This window comes from Pundamilia nyererei, unplaced genomic scaffold (genome assembly GCF_000239375.1).
Source record: "Pundamilia nyererei isolate P.nyererei 1_Seehausen unplaced genomic scaffold, PunNye1.0 scaffold00058, whole genome shotgun sequence".
In the NCBI taxonomy this organism is placed as follows: Eukaryota; Metazoa; Chordata; class Actinopteri; order Cichliformes; family Cichlidae; genus Pundamilia; species Pundamilia nyererei.
The window spans coordinates 312777-333755 of record NW_005187459.1 but is presented as its reverse complement, the minus strand read 5'-3'; the positions used below and the strand labels follow the sequence as shown (position 1 = coordinate 333755).

The following is a 20979-nucleotide window of genomic DNA, read 5'->3' as shown; positions in this document are numbered from 1 at the left end:
AACTTTTGTGATGTAAAAGGGTCTTAAATAGGTATATGATGGTAAAGACTGAGAAAAGTGTATGTCCCAGGTAAAGTCAGCTATCCCTTAACTGAAATGATGAAAACTAAACAGGAAATGTTAAAAATTTGACGCATGTGTATTAAAAAAATTTGTTTTTCCCCCCCTGTTATTTGTAAGATATTTTATTAATATTTTAAAACAGATTAGCCCATGAGCAGTGGTAAACATTAGGGCTTTGCCTGAGCACAGCTGCCGTGTAACAAATGAGTTAACTGTGAATAGGATTATAATACTAGTTTACTAATGTCATCAATTTCTCACATAGCATAAAAAAATAGAGTAACGCAACTATAAGACATGTATGAAAAACATAGTGTGCAAAAAGAGCGTAAAACGCTATTTTTTCGGTTAGGTTTAAGGTTCCCAACCTTTTTTGTGCCACGGGCCGGTTTAATGTCAGACAATATTTTCATGGACCGGCCTTTAAGGTGTCGCGGATAAATACAACAAAATAAAATGATACGGCCAAGAGAAAAACTGTGGTATTTTGTAAATATAATAATAAACACGAATTCACTGTGTAATTGTGTAACTTTATTAGCAGCGTCCTCCTGAAATGCGGCAACAACATTGAGAGTAACATCCTCCTGCCCCTTAATGCTCTCTGGTCGCTATGGCAACGTGTAACTATTTCTTTCAAAATAAGACACACGACTACAACACGGGAAAAGACCCAGGGAAACCGAGTTAACGATAAAAAACCTGAAAACCATACATTTCACACCCGAGCCTCAGCTCTCGCGGCACGGTACCAAACGACTCGGCCCGGGGGTTGGGGACCGCTCTCTTATCTGATAGTAATTTTTATCTATTAGTATTGACTATGTTTTTTTGACAACTTCACCCATGAGAGTAATCTGTTGACCAGTTTGTGTAAAAACCAAACAAACAAACAAACAAAAACATTTGTATGTATTTAGGTTAATATTGGGTTTTTAGACTAATACCGATATTTGATAGTTAAAATAAGCCAATCTCAGCTGGTACTTTTTTTCTTTAAGACACACAAAACATAAACTGATTTCTCCCTCGTGTCACTCTCATTTGGTGGCGGCAGATTGCTAGCCCTCCCTGAGGCTGGTCTTGCTTGATGTTTCTTCCTGTTAATAGGGAGTTTTTCCTTCCCACTGTCACCATGTACTTGCTCATAGTGGCTCATCTGATGGGGCTTCTTTCTAATATTTCCTTTAACTTGAGGCGACTGTTGTTGTGATTTGGTAATACATTCTCAGTTTAGTTTTATTTATATAATTGAATAGAATTTTAATAACACTTGTTAGATGTAGTTATTCGTGTAAACTTCCTAAGACCATAAGTAAAAAATAATTTTATACTGTTGCTCTCTGAAGCTATATTTAACTATGAAAGCTAGGAAGGGTGTGCAGCTTCTGTCAGCTTTTAAACCATACTTTACATTTATGCGCATGTCTCTTGTCTATGCTGTAGCCTGAAGCACACCACAATGATAAGTATGGGCAGTGGAAGGAAGAGATTATTGAGGGGTACAGCAAACAGTCAAAAACTGATATCAGTTTTTAGTGTTTTAAAAAACGTGTGTGTGCTCTTTTTTCTTTTCTTTTTTTTTTTTTAAATGTCCCTTCAGCATCTGCGTCTTTGGTCAGTAACATTTTGAAAAACCTAAATGCATTAGTTCAGTAAAATCTCATCGACCCATTCATAATAGAACAAAAATGTAATTATATAGAATCCTGCTCCCTTTGCCGGTGAAAGTCAATGGAATTTGTTTGTGAGTAATCCTTCCAGGGATGGAGTCCCTTATCTAATTTCTCCCTTCATGTATTCTTCTTTAAAAGCCTGAAACCCCTTTTTCCTGTCATGTAGCCAAACCTGCCCTTTGACCTTCTGTGAGAAGGGACACCACTGTGAGAAGGGGTTAGGAAATCATTCAAGTACCATTCCTAGGTAGTAGTGAGCTAGGTCACACGGGACTGTAAATATATTACATTTAAAGGCAGAACTTTCATGGAGGATAAATTATGGGACTCCTTATCAGCAGCCACCTCTCATCCAGAGCTGTCAAATGATTTACAGTAAGCTGGCCACTGCGTACCTTAGAATTTGCATTTCATAACACCAAATGTGCTTTCTGGTTCTGAAACAGCCCCCACAGTGTGATTGAAAATTAGTTAATAATTCAGAGTCGTTGGAAGCAGTGGGACGGGGATGGCGGTGTTTGCTGTTCGCTTCACAGCTGCATGGGGTCTGCCAGTGACAGATGGCTCAGCCCATGTGGAGAATTTAGTGCCAGTATATCCCAATAGAGTGTTGGACACTGTGTGTGCGTGTCTCTTTTCCCTCACCCTGCTCTTCTTGCTCATTCCTTTTGTCAATCTCACTCTCTCATTTCATTCAATTGTGTAAGCAGCATTGAATTTATATGGAGAAGAAAGACAGAGGGGGAAAGCGCTAGAGCTTAATGTTGATTATTTCATAGTTTTATATTTATTGTAGTTTAATCACACTTTGGTGTTGGAAGAGTCATTTGAAAATCTGTAGCTCAGATGTTTCCCTTGTTCAACTGTTGGTTTTTATCACAGAATGTGGCCTGTAGCAGTTTTGTAAGTTGTTGTTCTCCTGCTGCTCATCTGTAGGGTGTCCAGGTGTCTCTGAAAGATATTTTCAGCTCTCTGCATGGGTGCAGTCACTGACACTGCCTGCAATAGTCAGCTCGAGGACAGCTGGTACTACCTGTTGGGAATCGCACAGACAACAGGATATTGCAGGCATTCTGTTATGGCATTATCAGAGCCCTGATCCTGGATTTGCTTGCCAGTGGATGTTTTGTTTTGTTTTGGGTTTTTTTTTTTTTTACTAAAATTCATACTATTTTCTACTGTAATGATGCAATCATTCAAAAGTGGTTACCCATTTCATTCAAAATTAATTTAGATTTAAAAGTGAAGTTCAAATTAGTCCCATTTAAAATATCACAGAGATATTTTAAATATTTAGAGCTGTTCATGTTTTACATTTCTAATGTTACACAAAATCTGACTCTATATTTAATACCAGTATGTGCGGAGCGGTGATGTCACTTTGCCAGCTCACACGTTGCTGGGGCTGAGTACCGTAAACTGTTTGCTCAGCAATCTTTAGAATGACCACGCTGACCTAGAAACTGATCCTGAAAGAGTGGGAAAAAATTTTTCCAGAATGTGTGACATTTGCAAATGATTGCATTCTGCTTTTGGTTTTCCATTTTCCACAGTGTCACAACTTTTTTGGGAATTGAGGTGATATGCATGAGCCTGCAAATGCACTACTTTGAAAGTGTGTCGGTTTCCAAAAAGAAAAAGTAACTTAACACCTTATTTTGGGATGAACTTGTTTTTCCAGAGCTGCCAGAGAACTGGACAGACACGAAGGAGACTCTGTTGGAGGGGATGGTGTTCAACGTGAAGTACCTGGGTATGACTCTGGTGGGCCAGCCTAAAGGAGAGGACATGGCCTCTGCTGCCATTCGCAGAATTGTTGCCACGGTGAGTCTCTATCCCCCATTAGAAGCTTAAACCTAATGCATTATAATGCATGTCACTATATGAGCTGTGCTGGTATTACTTGATTTTACTAAACTAAGTAGTGTATAAATTATACCCTATTAGCAAAAATCTGTCATCAAGATCTAGAACTTAGAACGTTTTTATTGTCAATGTACAGTTGCTTATACAGTGAAATTAGTTAGCCAGACCACAAAGGTCACAATCATATTTCTAAAGTTTAAAGAGGGAAACTGTGAACATTTCAACTGCAGTGATATTTATTTAGAGGATTACTGTGACAATGTACTTTCAAATTCCAGTGCACATTATCTGAGTGACTCTAAGATGACTCTAAGATGACTGATTGCTAAATTTAGATTTCATCCATGTCATCTTAATGGCTCAGGACATTGTTTTAAAGATAAGCAAGCAAAGGGTCAGTGAATTTGATTGTCATCATAACAGGAGCAAAATCACTGTGACACTGTCAGAATCATTTAAACTATAACCTTTGATTATTGTCTTATATGAGTATTAAGGATAAACAGCTCAGTTAAAGGAAATCTTTTGATTGAGACGTTCTGCGAAATATTTAACAGCTTACTGCGATTACTCTTAAACCAAGTAATCAGCATCATTCACAGGGAAATTTCTGTAATTTGCTTGCCAAGTTGTTTACAAAGTTTATCTCTGTGTCAAGGTTTGCACGTATATGCATGGAAATAGAGCAGCTAATCCAGGATTATCAGGGGTTGCACACATGCAGAAGGCCAATCTCTGTTTTCATGTTTGTGCTTACCACCAGCATACTGGGGATTTCTGGGTACGGTTTTCTACATTAGTTCAGCCGGCTGGCAGTTTTCTCTTGAAACTACAAGAAAACCATTGCATTTAAACCAGTTAACTTGGAATACATACCAAGAAGCCAATTCCTGGACTGTTTTTATTCATGCAAATTGATACTCATGTTTCTGTTTCTACTAACGCTCACACTTGCACACCTATTCACTTGGCACTTTCTCAACAATGCAAATGTCTGATGTTTCTTTGCAGAATGAACAGCCTGGCACAGGCAGCAGTACAATCATAAATCCCCCGCCTCTCAATTAGAGACTGAACCAAACCTAATGGTGGGATTAAGAATCAGTTGATTTACACCAAGACAAAAAGTCTGTTCCCTCGGTAACCATTATAATTGACTGAACTGAATGGGTATATTGAATAAATGAGTGACTTTTCTGTTCACTACATGCTTCAGTAAGACATGATTAGACAAGACAGGGGAAGCAAACATAGAGAAAGGCTGAACTTGGCGTATCTCAAGCTGACAGATTGGTTTTTGCCTTGTGGCATGGCACTCGAAACATGACGCCGGCAACTGTAGCCGTTAGCGCTTCCTGCATGAAAGAGCTACCACAATCAGCTACAGCACGCTTTTAAGAGTTGTGGTTCTAAGCAGAGACTATTGTTCAATGTCACCATCTCCAGGGTATTACAATTCCTACAGCAAGCCATGGCACCATTCCCATTGTCCTTGAGAAGTCCTAGTTTTGTTTAAGCAAAGATCTCACTCCTACTGATCTTTAGCTTCTCACCATCATTCTTTTATGAATAAAAGAGTTCTTACACAATTCAACATATGGAAATACTAAATTATGTAGTTCTTTAAATGTATTTGTATTTATATGTATTTAATCTATTCATTGGTGGTCACTCTACTGATGCTTAGCCTGATATCTGTTGAGTGTCGCAAAAAACTGCTTTCATTTGCTATTTAATTGTATTATCTGGAGGTCATTGTCACTGTCAACAGTCACTCATGTAGGGCAAAAGCTCAGCACTATGGCTGCATTTTCTGGAAATCCAGATGGTGTAAAGTTTCAGGGAGAGTCAGTGGCTGCTGGCCTGACCTGGAGTGATGATTCTGGGCTGCATGTTGCAGCTTTTCTCCCCTCATTCTGTCGCTTTTTATAAAGCAGGCTGCTTGGTTTTGCTTAACAGCATACTGTTTACAAGTTGAGGGCTTTTAGTGTTTGATCAGAAGGTCATTTCGTATTAATGTCAGAGTGACATAGAAGGCCTGCATTTTCTTCTATGAGGCAACATTTCCTCCAGTTTCTTCATCTTCTTTCATCTATGTTTGTATACACAGTGTGTGTCTGCTGTGCAGAAGTCTTCAGCCACCCTTCCTTTTTCCTAGTTTTTGATAGGAAAATGAGAAACGGGTGCAGCAATGGCCTCCTTTATTCCTCAACATAGCCAGGCTTTCTTTTTTTAAGAAAAAATGTTTAACTAGTATTCAGGAATACTTCTCTAAGTTACTGAAGGACATTCAAAGCTCCTTTTTGGATTTTGGCTGCCTTTTTTCCCCCATTCTTTATCAAGATGATCCCACACTGCCTCAACAATATTAAGGTAGTGTTTCATTGTCTGTTTTTTTTATCCTGGTATGCTTTTATTGAAGCGAGTTTGAGATTATTGTCGTGCAAAAATACTATCTGGAACATGCCATTGAGACACGTTCCAGATGATATTACATGTTGGATCTAAATCTGACTATATTTTTCTGCGTTCATAATTGCATTCATTTTGACAAGATCTCCAACATCGCTGGCTAAAATGCAACCATGACAGAGCCTCCAAGGTGTTTTACAGATGGCTGTAGATACTCACTGTTGTACCTCTCTCCTGACCTCATCCGTACACGTTGACAGAAATTTGAACCAAAAATGTCACTTTGAATTCATCACCCCATCAGAACTCTTGCCACTGATTTAATTTGGCATAAATACAGCCACACTTCCATTTCAACCTCACCTTTGATGAGGCTTGAGAGAACAGTAGACGGATCAACTGAAGGGCTATATCCATCTCTTAGATCCTGTGTCAGGTCTTTGATGGATTGCTTTCTATTTCTTAAAGACATGACCTTCATATACTCTTCACCTGCTCTTGATTGGTTGTACAAAATGACTATTTCATGTCAACTAAAGAAATGGCACAGGCTACTAGTAACAAAGTGCTTAAAGATACACTTTAAAAAGACTGCTTGAAGTTTCTTCTTTGCTATGTTGTCTATTTTTGTACATACGATACAGGTTCATCCCTTGAGTTGGGTACCTCTTTATGCTTGAAAAATATATATTTGAGTGTTAAGCATCTTAACAAAAAGAAAAAAAATCCTCTGAAAATGGTCAGGTACAAGGACTGGACTGAAAATGAGTGAAAAAGCAACAAACATTCCAAAACTTTGAAAGACCTTCAGAAAGCCTGGAGAACTGTTGTTCACTGGACGAAACTAGGGGTGGCTCAAGACTTTTGCACATTACTGTATATGTTTTGTGTTCAATATCCACAGGCCAGAGCCGGTGCAAAGAAGTTTCGGAAAGTAACACTGACGGTCTCACCGAAAGGCATCGTTATCACAGACACAGAAACCACAGACCTCATAGAGAATGTCTCCATTTACAGGTACGGCCATCGCATTTCTATCCTGAACCTGTTGGTCCACAACAGTGATTGATTACTAAGATTTTTTTTAATACTCTTGTTCCCCAGAGAACTTCCCTTCCCTCATTTTCCTGTACTTCAATTTTTTGCCCTTTTCTTAAAAACAAAAAATCCCAAAAACTGAACAATCAGCATGGTTCATAAAAATTGACATTCATTATCAGAAACAGTTCCTCTCAGGCTCTACTGTACTGCTACAATGTACTCTCTGTCTAACTGTGCTCTAGATATAAACTGATTAAAGTGGAAAACATTATAGTGGACTACAACCTTGCAGAGGTACCAGCATTGGTTCAAACTTCCCAAGCAGCGTGTGCATGTAATATACTAGTTTGCTATCAGAGTTAGCCGATACACCTGCAGGGATTTGGAACTGAATGAGACAAACACTCCAGCAGAGAACTCATTTGTACCAAACTCAATTTAAATTCAAATTCACTAAAATTATTATTTTTTTAATTCATTTTACAAGAGGTCATTGGTTTGTCTTATCCCCTCTTTCTATAATAATTTGCTGCTATTTTATTTCTCCTTTATTTTATCCTTTGTTCAGCCATTCTTTGATATAATACTCTTAATATAAGTCTTGTTGCTGTTGTTGTTATGATATGGCTTCATTTTTTGACCTTCTATGTAGGTCATTTTCCCTTCTGTCCATTGCCGTGCTTCTTTTGCAGCATTAAACTAAGCAGTTTTCTGCTCAGAGCTGTGGTGAGTGGGTCAATTAGGGGTACATCACAAGATGATTATCTGTTGTATCACATCAATTTTGGACTAAATGTTGAACAATAGGGTAATGAAATATCTTCTTTTGCCTGGCACCAAAGGGTAAAGGAAACCAATTACAACAAAACATAACAGAAAGTGGCTAAATCAGCCCATAATTTCACAATAAGTGCATCCCTCATGTGAACAGAAGCTAGGTTTCACTCTAACAAATCAGAGTGTGTGTGTGTGTGTGTGTGTGTGTGTGTGTGTGTGTGTGTGTGTGTGTGTGTGTGTGTGTGGGTAGCATTCTGTAATACAGCCTTGGCCTCTTGTTGTTTGGGATTACAGTCTAAATATCATATGGCTGGACTGTGATTACAGAACAAGCTTTGATAAAAGACGATGTGTTTGAAGGTGAATCGATGTGTGTGCAGGTGTAGCTCTGGATCCCCTCTTGATCCACCTTATCAGCAGTAACAGACCACAGGCTAGTGAAACCTGCCTCGTCTTTGATCTCCTTCTTTTCTCTCCTCTTTTCCTTTATACTGTCTAAGGAAAAAAAAAGCTCCTATTTATGCTCATTATCTTAAACTGAGCTTTGAACACAGGACAACAGAGTTCTTAGACTGAAACTCGAGCTTCGATTGTTTGCCGAGATATGATACAGGACTCAGTGAAGGACCACATGCCGTGCTCGGGTTGACTGAAGATTTTATGGAACCCCACCCCCACCTCCACTTCCTTGTAGCCACCCCACCCCCTCGTATCTTTTTTTTTTTTTTTTTTGCTGCACATAATCCATTTGTTGGCCAAGAAAGCAAGCAGAGTGTGAAAGAATTCAAATCAAGCAAATCAAGACTGTGTTTAGAGTGCGTAGCATCCACAGGGGGAGTTAGATACACAAGTTATGTGTACATATGTCCACACTTTGTGACTTTGTGGATGTAACCTGCACAGTGAGTGTGTATGTAAACTTGTGTGTTTGTAGAATTAATTTTGGATTCACACTGGGTTAAAGCCAGCCTGTTTCCCCTCAGGGGAAGCTTAGTGGGGGTTAGAAAACAGACAGGAGGGCATTGTGCATGGCATGGAAAATAGGATCCCAGCACCCATAACCCTCCCACTGCACCCATCCACACCCAAAACAATGCAATACTAACCTGTATGGGTGGAATTTCACTTTTTACAGTTTCAAAATAGCCAATAGCTTTTGATGTTAAAGGGTTAGAGCTTATTGTCATAAGCTTGATGTTCCAGGATTTGCAGAGCTGCTGTTGTCTAACTGCAAACAGCGGCATAACCCTGGATTGTAATGATAATACCCGTCAGTAGTTTACAGATCGGTGATGGAGCTTATATATAAGGAAGGAAGTGATATGATATGATTGATATGATAATGAAGCAGAGTTCCTGTTAGGGAGAAGTCAAATTTTTCTGCTTCTAACAAAGCACAATTTTCAAAAGTGCACATTAGGTGGGCTCCAAAGATTCACCAGATCCAGTTAATCCAAATTAAATGTCAGAAGCTATTTGGTGTGACAGCTTTCTATCAAGAAGAGCCAGGTTAGCTGTTTACCTCCAGTCTTTATGCTAGGCTAAAGTTACAGCTTCTTGTTCTTAGATCAGTCTCTAACAAAGGATTCCTATAGATGTTTGAACCGTAATCAGTGCTGAAGAAATCTTCCTGTGTTTAGTTCAAAATATAAGTAATCTGTGTGTTTTGTGTTACTGGGTCATGCACAGATTTGCAGATCTGCAGGTGTAGGAGAAGATGTGGGAGTTTGATTAATGCAGCCACTTACTGGATCAGTAGACAAGTGGCTGGTTCGTTTTTGAGTACTGACACTCTGGAGAGGCCTTTATGTGCGCCGGTGTAGAAAAATCCAGATATTCAACGCCAATACAGTAATCGATGTTTGTCATCCTTTTAAAAACATGCTTTGTTTAAAACATGCAGACAGAAGATGCTCCCAGCAGAGAACATTGTGAGGGTGTTCAGACTCCATCTGGGCTAGCGTTGCTGATTCATATTCTGACAAGAGCTCTCAGGGAACAGCCAGCATATCAATCAGCAGAGCATACGGGTCAGAAAAGCAGAGCTGAAATGCAGACTGACAACACACCTTGTAATGATACACGTGGTTCTGACATGTGTCTGTACGATCTCTAAGCTGAGGATATTGGGTGTAACAGTGATCCTAAACATTCATGGAGACATGGCTTCTTTCATCATTTTATTTAAAGATGAAAAAACCCACTGCTTTTTCTTTCTTTTTTATAGTATTGCTAAGTTGAAAATTGAACAGAAGTTATCACTGTTGAATTAAGCAGCAGACCTGTTTCAGTCAGCGTATGAAAGGTTTGAGGCTTTGATGTGTGAAGATCTATTCAGGCTTTGTACTGTAAATATTTAAATAATATCCAATGACGTTCTCTCGCTGCCTCACAAATACCGGTGCGGTACACAGTAAGAAGATCAAAGGCTTGCAGTCCAGACAGCCCCTTTGGAGATATGATGGCGACTGACAGCTCAGCTTCTGTTGTTCAAGCTTAGCGGGAACTATGCGATACTGTCAGGTTGGTTTTTTTTCCTGTTGTTCTTTAAACCTGAAGGCCTGTATTGGAAAATAAGATCCACTGCGCCGCACGTCTGACACTTATTATCCTGTAATGACTAAAAAGTTTTCTTAAGAGTTTTTATAAATAGAAGAAACGTGTCTTTGGCACATGGATTAAATCTTACATGTACATTCACTGGACAGAGGCCTCTTTGTTGATGAATACATGTAACTATATGTATAAGTCTGACTTTTATGCTGTTGACAGTAGAAGTCAATGTGGCATGTGCTTCTTAATATGATTATTGTGATATTGGGATTTTGGACAGTCCAGTGCAAAATAATAATATTAGTAATGTGAATCATAACTGATGCACAAACAGTTTTGGGGTCACTGACTTGCAAGACATGCACTGCGTGTGCACTGACCTATTTTAATATTTCGCTTACAGCACATTGTTCTGGGAAAGCTAAAGACTGACTGTGAAAATGTTTTATTTTTTTCATAATAAGGCTAAAAAAGGTTTTAAAAATATGTCAAGAGCAGCTAAAGCTTAGATACTGCCATTAAATAAAAATAAAATGTCAAATGCTGCAGTTACTGATTTAAATTCTATTCATAGAACTTTTTCTGAGGTTAGCAGATCAGTCCTTAAAAAGCAAAAGAAAGAAACGAGAAAAATGCAAAAAACACAACACGCCTGATGTAATTTTTAGCTGCTATCGCCTTCAGGGTCTGCTTCCTTTAAGCCCCAGTTATTTTTAGATCACCCCTTCTGATCAGTTGCATGTGCGCTGGATGTCCGCCACTAGATCAAAATAATGATTCTTCAAAATAAATCTCATTTTGCGGGAGCCAAATCTGGCAAGTAGGGCAGTAGCTTAGTAGGGATTGTGTTGGTGTGGCCAAACAACTGTTTTTGAGTGTGGTGTGAATAGTTGCAACATGATGAAAGCATGGTACGAGACAATTTTTGGGTCACTGACAGGCTTAACTTGCATAATCCAAAATAAAGATTGCTATGCTCTTGGTTGTGCTCCGTTTGTTACCTTTAGACACAGGTCAGGATAATTTCTCATCAGTAGTGTTTTCTGTACTTGCAAGTCGATTGCGAAATAGCAGATGCAGTGTAGCGGTAAGAATGGAAATCTATGTTTGCTAGAAGCGATCCAGATGTGCACAAGGAGATGCCTTGAAGGGAGCATATTATTTAGTAAATAAAATTCTGAGAACACAAAGAATTATGAAGGCATGTGGATGCTTAAATATTTAAAATAAGTGAAATTCATCTTGTGTAAAATATATGAAGTTAATTAAAAGCACATACTATCTCAATAGGATGATAATTGAGTTGTATTGAGTAGTACTTGAGTTTCGTCATTCTTGTTTTCTAATCTTAAATAGGTCAACCCTTTCAACTTTTCCCTGCTCATTTTTATGCAATTACGGCCCCAAATATAAGTTCGCGCTTCGGGAGAGGGGGTAATACGCAAAGCTGGGTATCCTGGGCATTGCTATGTGGGTCATGCATCAGTGGTGCAAGCCAGCAAACAATCTGAGATGGAGTAGTGAGCGCTGTTGATTTCATGGTTGTTGTTTGATCGAATACATAACTTCATTTTTAGCACCACTACCCACCCAACCCCCACCTCTGAATTGGGGTAGCAAATGAGTGTCAGCCATCCACAAATCCCCTTTGCACGTAGTTTACAATTTGCTCTAATGATGGCAGATTATACAGCCATCAACTCAGAGCTTTCTCTTTTCTCCAGTGATGATGATGACAGCATGAATATAAAAAATAGCAACATAGCTCGTGTCGAAGAGTTCTGCTATCGGCTTTATGGAAGGAGCCCCTAATTGTCCTTGTAGTGCTGTTTTTAATTATAGTGAAAAAGGTCAAGTGCAACGTTTACCGTGGCTAATTTGCATATCTATTTAAGGCAACAAACAAATGACGCACGCTGCCGATTCAGGTAACCATCGCATATACACAGAGTGACTGAAGATCAATACAGCTTCTAATAGCCTGTGTAAAATCTGACAAAGGAAATTCACTGCTTTTGTTGCCTCAGTGAGCCCCAAACAAGCTGCTGTGGGAGAACAAAATGGCTTGGTGGACTTTGTCTGGATTGGGTTTTAGATAACTATTGAAAATCACAGGGCCGAGGCTGTGGCTGGATTTGCAGACAATTGGATTTCTTGAAAACCAGATAGTGGATTCAGTGTGACTGCTGGGAATGAGGTCTCAAATGCAATACAATCACAGTGGAGATCAATTTGTAATCTTAGACTTTCTATTTTCCACTGATGGTAGAAATTTAAATGCTTCAGAGGAAAAAATATATATATACCCACATGATGGGGACATTTTTCTGCGGTTGATAAGAATTCGCAATATATTATGTAACTGTCAGGGAGGTTATTTCAGAAAATCTTCAGCAGATTTCCTGCAGTTTCAAATGCCTTCCTGCAGTGGTTGATGCTCTCAGATAAAAAAATGAGGAACAGCAAACAGTTTATCTGAATATAATATTTTTTTAAAAAGTCCTTTACCCCTGAATAATTCTATCATTTTCATCACAAAAGTGTAAATAATGCTCCTTTGCTGAAAATTCAGGGTTAATCGACAAGCTCAGTCTTTAAAGGTAACATTTTATCAACATTCGAGTTCGGCATGAAACACTTTCTCTCCATCCAAACTCTGAAGTGCCTACAGCTTCAAGCACAACTCACTTATGGATGTCACTGCTGCTCATTTGTCTTTGCCCAGCTGTGGGACTCAATCAGCATATTATTCATATCCATTGCTCTGGTGCTGTGACTGGTGTGCTCATGCATATGCAAAAAGTAAACCGCAAAGTTACAGCCTTAATTGACATGTAGGCAGTGCAGCTTACCTTGATCTACGAGGTTTCATTCACAGTGCGGACTAGTAGGTAATGTTGTGTACTTTGTGTCGCATGTGTGACACTAAAGCCTTCCTATTTGTACTTTTTCGTGTATCATTCATTATAAATGGATGTACACTCATGGCAAAATTCAAACTCTTAAGGTTTTACATATCGGAACATAATTAAAAAACATTATATGGTCCGCACTGGGTCTGAAAATTAACTAAATACAACCTTAGATGAGCAGAAACACATGAGATATTACACCCTTACCGCTTCCATAGCAATTAAGACTGTAAGTAGCAGCTGCGTGCTGCTGATCAAATGTTAACTGGTTATCAGTAAATGTTAGCATCTCCTATAAAATCAGAAATTTTGGTAGTTCTGTGGTTTAGAACATTCAGCTTTAGCTTTGTTAATACAATGCCAAGGAGGGAAGACTTCAGCAATGAATGAACTGTTGGTGATCATCAATCTGGGAAGTGTTTTAAGGCCAATTATAAAAACAGGCCATCATTCTGCAGCGAGAAGGAATATTCCCAAGTGGAAAACATTCAAGAAAGCTGCATTGGAAAAAAACAGAAGACTTCTGGATAGACGAGATGTTTGCACAGCACTATGTTTGGTGAAAACCAAACAGAGCATATCAGCACAAACATGTTACACCAACTGTCAAACACAGTGGTGGAGGGGTGATGATTTGGTCTTTGGGGACCTTTTAGTTATTACTGATCATGAAGTCCTCTGCATACCAATGTCAAATGTGTCAATAATAAGTCAAATGTGAGGCAATCTGTCTAATGGCTAAAACGTGGCTTACATATGGCCATACAACAGGATGATGATTCAAAGCAAAGGGACAAATTTATAACCAAAAATACCCCAAATCAAGTCATTGCAGTAGCCCAATTAAAGTCCAGACCGCAACCTCATTGGAATGCTTTGGCAAGTCCTTAGGTTTGCTGTGTATAAACAAAACCTAATGAACTGAGAAAACATTGTAAAGGATGGTCAAAATTCTTCCACAGCAATGTGAGAGACAGAAAATTATTGCTTTAAGTTATCGTTATCAAATGTGGTTCTACTAAACTACTAAATCATCTTCGTTTTTCCTGCATTCCTTCTGCATTTTGGCTCCATTTTTGTCAAATAAAAATAACATGGTGTTTTATGTCATGTGTTGTTAATGATCTTAGTTTTATTTACCTATTTTTAAAACCTGGTAAGGACTAGATATTACTTTATTTATGTGCTTGGCTGAAATATGTAGAGCCTTTGTAACTGACTGTATATCATGTGAATTGATGGAACTGCTACACTGCAATAAAATCCTGTTCTCTCTCATATTTCTCTCTTTCCTTTAAAACAGAATCTCATACTGCACAGCAGATAAAACTCAGGATAAGGTCTTTGCATATGTTTCACAGAGTCAGTTCAACGAGACTCTTGAGTGCCATGCCTTTCTCTGCCAAAAGAAGAAAATTGTAAGTCTGCAGTGCCGTGGGTTTCTTGTATATACCTGGATTTAGACTGATGTGTTGGATATATGTTGTCAGACTTTAGGAGGATGCTCAGTTTGTTTCAGGACCAATAATTATGAACTCTAAGTGTAACATAAGAATGGGTGGCGTGTGGCTCCATCTTGTGGCTGTTTCCTTAGTGATACTTGAGATTTACTTCTGTGGTTAGTATTAAAAAAATACTGCTTTCTGACAAATCTATCACAATAGATACACTCTTATGCAAAGAAAAAGTTAAAATATCTTCTTTATCACAAAATCAAATACCCATTATTAAAAATAATTTAATTTCATCTAGTTTCTCTGTGTTATTCTCTTTCCAGGCTCAGGCTGTAACATTAACAGTAGCCCAGGCCTTTAAAGTGGCCTTAGATCTTTGGGAGATTGCTCAGGAAGGTAAGTTCCCTGAACAAAGAGGAAATGACTCTGGAACTTACGTTTATACTCAGCATTTTGTGGACATTAAATTGTCTGTGCATAAATGAAAGTTTCAAGTATAGTTGGAGTCTGTTATTTTCTAAGAGTTTGAAACAGCTTCTTGGTTCACAGACAAAAGCAAGAAGGCCAGGACCTGCTGTACGTGCGCAGCAAGCAATGGGCAGACGGAGGCAGCGGACGCTCAGTGTGTCCCAGCAGGTAACTTCATTTTATTGTGTCCTCATCCATATTGTGTCCCCGCATATCGAACAAGACATAACTGTATTAGTGAAAGGTAAAAGACAGCAGAATGTTAAATACTGTGTTAACTGTGAAGTTGTTTTAATGTGATTTAACAAATTATCTAGTTCTCAATATTAGAAATAGCAACAAGTCCAAATTAAATTCATTTTCTTTGCTTTTTAACAAGTCTGGCACATCACCATAAAACCGGGGGGGAGATTATAAAAATTCTGTTGAATTCACAATCAATATTGTGCCAAGGTGTGTTATATTAATTAATAATTACAACATAAAGACCCTACAGTATTAAAAAGGAAACCCCGACAACCAGACAACCCCCGACGAGCAGGCACTTGGTGACAGTGGGAAGGAAAAACCCCATTTTAACAGGAAGAAACCTCCGATAGAATCAGGCTAAGAGAGGGGCAGCCATCTGCCATGAGTAGTTGGGGGTGAGGGGAGAAGAGAGCAGATAGAACCCGGGTTTAATAGTTGCTAATGATTAAATAGTAGTGATGTATAAACACACAGAGAGTTAAAAGAGGTGAGTGAAGAAGAAACACTCAGTGGATCATGGGATAGCCTGCAAGCCTGTTGCAGTATAACAATGAGATGCTTCAGGGTAATCTGATCCAGCCCTAACTCCAAGATTTATCAGGATTCGACTTTTTCTTTCTACTGTTGAAAACTTTTGAAACGCTTACTACAAATAAGCCTGCAGTCTGAGAGAGAAGTTCTGTGCTAGGATAATGAGGTACTATGAAGTCTTTAAGATATGACAGAGGCTGATTACACAATCTGCTTTCCAAAATAAGGTCATGACTTGAAAATCTTTATTATTGCTCTAATTTTATTGAAAATAGTACAAATACAACTTTTTAAATGTTGAAAAAATGTGATTTTTAATGAATCCGAGGCAGGCAACATGTTTCAGAAGATAAAAGCGTTTTTAGGGATGTGCAGCATTACGTTTTCCTTTTTAAATCACTCTGTGTTTGGGCGCAGACGACACATTAAAACAGCTGAAAGTTTTGATCTAGGCTGCTCAAGCTGTTTGGGGCCTTCATGTCAGAAAATTAGAATTCATCATGCGTCACGGCTGACAGTTTCCTGCAGTTTCCACTTTTTACGCTCTGCTAACTGGCAGCTGTCTTTTTGAGTCGCACAATATTTACTGTCGAGACGAGAAAGTGGCGTCAATCTTCTCATCTATCTCTCAGCAAGAATGCCAAAGAGTGTCTATTCTCTTAAACCCTTTTTTCAGGTTTGTTGCTTCTGTAATCAATTCTCAAGATCCGCGTTTGAAATCAGTCTGCACACGGGGATCTGATTAATGCTGGGAAAATAATATGCTGTGTTATTGAAGTGAAGCGATAATAAGATGCTGATTTGTTTCATCCGCACAAACCTATCCGTTTCAACTCATCGTGACTAAGTGGAAATCACTGCAAGTCAGTCCTATGATGATCTTAAATGACCTTTTCAGTTATACTAAGTCTATCACAATTTTGGCTTTTAAGTTTTTGATTGACACTGCTCTCTCACAAATGTATCAGTCATCTGTCACTTGTCATACACGCTCAGGGCAAATCACCCTTCAGGGAAACAGTGAATTTTAAGCGCCTTCTAATGACTGTGACATTTATAGGTTATTCTTTATAGGTCAAAATGTTTTCCTGACCTCAGAGGGTCAGCAGACTTACAAAACGAGACTTAATCATCCATTGTTAGTCGCGGCCTGGTTTTCCCAGATTCTTTCAATTAAAATTTGCTCTGCTCCCAGTGGTAGTGGCCTGAGGACATAGAGAAAGTCTGGTGTGAAAGCCTCAAGGACCTTTGGAATAACTACGCAGACAGATGCATTAATGTTTTACAGAGATGATTTAAATTGTGCCTGTCATGGAGAAGTTTTTGAGTGCCACAGGCTGGAGATGTTGTTTCACCTCTTTGAAATCTGACAGCTCTTCCTTTCCTTTGCGTCCGGATGTGTCTGTCCTTTACCTCTCATCTGCCTGTCTCTACTCTGCCCTCTATGTTTCCTTCTTCCTGCTCTTTTGCTTTATTGTTTGGCAGCCTCTCATAAGCACCTGCCATCTCTCATAGATCCAGAGACACATAAGCCCAGTGGGATGGAGGAAAAGCTTCGGAGGCCCTTATTCTCTGCTTCGCTCAGCTCGCCCTCACCTCGTAGTAACCCTACTCGAAGGCGACCAATCAAACATGACTCTTGGGTAGGTCAGCTTTAAAGTGTTACATCATTGCTAGCTTGCGTGCTCTTGCTACCTGTCAAATACAGAATTAATGTCTGCTCCTTTTGCCTATAAATCCATGCCTGCTTCAGCATTTGGGTACTGCACATTTCAGAAGTTCTCCACTCCTAATATATCACTATGTCTGTTAAATCCTCAAACCAGCTGCTTTTAAATACTGGGGTTAGTGGTTAGTGACATTGCGCTTTTGTGGTTGCTGCTCCAAGGCTTTGCAATAGCCTTCCTTTCACAATCAAATAATCCCACTGTTAAATGTTCATACATAATATTTGTTTTTAGTTTTTTAAACCATGTTTATTTCATGTAAAATTTATCATTTCAACTTAGTTTGATGTTGTCTTTCTATTAAATGTGCTTTAAACTTTTAAACCGAATAAGTGGACTAGAATGATGAATATGGTCATATATCCATGGACCTCTTCTTTACATGAGCCAAATTTAAATGGAAAAAATTGAAACTTTAAATTTCAGTGGAAAAAAAGATTAAAATGTAAAAGTGGGAAGGAATAGTATAGCATGATTATTGGTCATATCCTGCCATTTATCCTCTATAAAACGTAATAAATATGTGCAAAGTATAAAATAATGGGAGCTAATTTTATACATTTATTGCACATCTGTATATAATCTGGTGTTCAGTTGCAGATTTTCAACACTAGGTGACACCATACCCATACGAATGTCTCCCATATACACTGATCTCATACACGGAAATCCCGCTGATGCACATTTTTCCCTGATGTGCCTTTCCTCTCAGTGAGAAATGATCCTGTGGCTGAACGAGACCTGGTTCAAGCTGGTTCAAGTTCATTTTATTGCTGCAGTTGTGCAGTTTATCATCTGTCCGTGCTTATTAAGTGGGGTATTTTTCCAGGGTACTTCCTCATATTGTACTAAATATCTATTACTGTGACTGTTAATTGAGTTGCATCTGTGACTGGATTAAGAGAATCTATTTTCACAGATTGATTCCTCAGTAGCAGTTCATTTATGTGAATAAGCAAACAGGCAAGCACCTGGCTCAGTGCAGATGCACAAATGCTTGAAAGTACAGAAGGAGCAGGATTATAACTTGAAGCACTTTGAACGTGGACTGAGTCCTATTGTTGTGTCTCAACAGGATGTGGAAGATGGACTTGAGGATGCATTCTCAAGGTGAGCTTTGTTCGTGACTGTAATTCTGCAGAGCGCTAATGAGAATAAAATCAGATTTTCTTGTTTTATGCACACTAATATTTAAATACTACCATAAGAAACAAATGTATTCAACACATTGTGACAATGAATATTGCCTTTTGATTACAGTTGAATAGCTCCTGAGTTACACTGAGGGCCTTTGAGTCTTTGGATGAAATATCTTTTCTTTTGAAAACAGATATTGAAAGTCACATAGAAACTGAAATAAGCAGGCGAATGTGATAAACATGATTTTCCAAGGTACCTTGGTCTAAAAGATGGCATTGAAACTGGTGAAATAACTTGATATTCAAAGCAGCTGTCTTAAGATATTTTCACAGTAGCATGCAAAGGTTTGGGTGGGCATAATCAAAATTTCTTACTGTGAATAGTTGAGTGGGATTATCTGATCTCCAAAGAGTTGTGTGAAAAATTCAAAGCTTTAGAAATGATCTGACTCATGCAAAAGACCTTCTGCAAGTTACAAGTTACACACTCTGGAGTTATGCTGCGCTGTTTCACTTTGTAGTGAATCCTCCACTAATATGACCGTTGTGTGAGAGGCACCTTTCCACCAAATTTAGTGTCAGAATTCTGCAAATTTGTCTTTTATTTTATTCAACCTTATTTTTACAGGTAATCCCACTGAGACTTAGTGTCTTATTTACAAGATAAACGTGTTTCAATTAAAAAAAAAAGAAAAAAGAAAATAGTGCTACTACTGTATAGTAATAATATAGTAATTATCATTTAACTGTTCTTTTACCTCTGTGAACTTGAGGAGACCAGATTCTGTTGTCTTGAAAAGAAAATATGTTCCCTTTCGTGCTTCTTGTAGAATCTCAGCTTCTCCGAGGCTGTTCAGATACTCTTTTGCCTTATTTTTCATTTCATAATTTATGAAATGTTTTAAAGGGGTGATAGCTCTGGACTCCAGGCTGCACACCCTGGTTCTCTTCCTGTTGAGCCGCTCTTTTGAAGTACATGCAGAATGGTGTTATCAGCATTTTTGATGAAATATTCCAGGCTTTTCCTGAAAAATGTATACACCACAGCATGTGTTGCTCCAAAAACATTTATATGCTGTTACTGCTGTACACACCAATGCATTAAAAAAAACTTTCCAGTCTTTCATCAGCCCTCACCCAGCTTCTGTGAAATGTGTTGTTGACACATTAAAAGGAGGGATTTATTTCCTTATTTATTTGTGTGTTTATTTTTAATGACATGTGGCGTTTAATTTTGTTTTGAAAATCTGTATTATTATTTAGCTCTATACGCAATGGCCAACCTTTTTTGTAAAGGTGAATTTGACTGAATTTTTATTCATAGGTTTCCATAAATATACATTATTTGTTTTATAGGGCATCACTGTACAACATGCACCCTTAAAGCTGTAAGCTTGTTCTAAACATCAAGCATAATTGACTCATAGAGATCATGTGGAACAAGCAACCTCCTTTGATTGCTACAAGATCACCACTTTCCCAGACAGAGGTTTCAGGAGCACACCAGCTCAAACCAGTGCGGGAGCTCCACAATGCATCAACACCTTGTCACTGAACTAGGATTACGATACAGCGCTTACACCACGATGTGTGACAGCTTGTAAAATTGACTTTTTATAGGTGTAGGATACCTGCAGAGACAGGAATGTGAGTCTCGGGTGAAATGTGAGACATGAGGGATATGAAAAAGTCACACGTTAATGTGACAACTGATGTGAAGGAATACCCCCAATTCTGCCTGATTGTTACAAATCCTTGCATGCAGATACCCAATTTAAAAATAGTGTATCTTTTAAATTAAATATATAAACATAGTATATTTCACCTGTTACTACTTAATGCACTTGATCACTCTGAAAACTCGCAGCTCACAAAATGTATGATTGTCTGCATGACTCTTAATTTCGTTGTGTAGCCAGCTTTCAGTCTCTGAGACTGTGTATACATCCTACAGCTCTGTAAAATCTGTCTACAAAGTCAGAGAACAGCTACAGAAAGATGGTGCTGCACACATTAAAGACATTGCGCTCGTTAAGCTGTGCTGCCTGTGGCTAACGGAAGTTTTGGGGAAAGCAAATGAGTAAATTCGACGAAGGGATTTTCTGCATGTG

The 20979-nt window shown here is 38.5% G+C and overlaps 1 protein-coding gene across 2 annotated transcripts in view; it reads left to right on the top strand.

Annotated features, from left to right (window-relative positions):
- Nucleotides 1-20979, top strand: part of LOC102199080 (low density lipoprotein receptor adapter protein 1) — a 46518-nt gene that overhangs the window by 22321 nt on the left and 3218 nt on the right. For both annotated transcript variants that reach the window (XM_005734334.1, XM_005734335.1), the window contains exons 2-8: nucleotides 3421-3563; nucleotides 6922-7034; nucleotides 14604-14718; nucleotides 15078-15150; nucleotides 15304-15390; nucleotides 17518-17645; nucleotides 18805-18839. In XM_005734334.1, the coding sequence (XP_005734391.1) occupies nucleotides 3421-3563; nucleotides 6922-7034; nucleotides 14604-14718; nucleotides 15078-15150; nucleotides 15304-15390; nucleotides 17518-17645; nucleotides 18805-18839 (694 nt within the window). The remainder of the gene's footprint in view (nucleotides 1-3420; nucleotides 3564-6921; nucleotides 7035-14603; nucleotides 14719-15077; nucleotides 15151-15303; nucleotides 15391-17517; nucleotides 17646-18804; nucleotides 18840-20979) is intronic.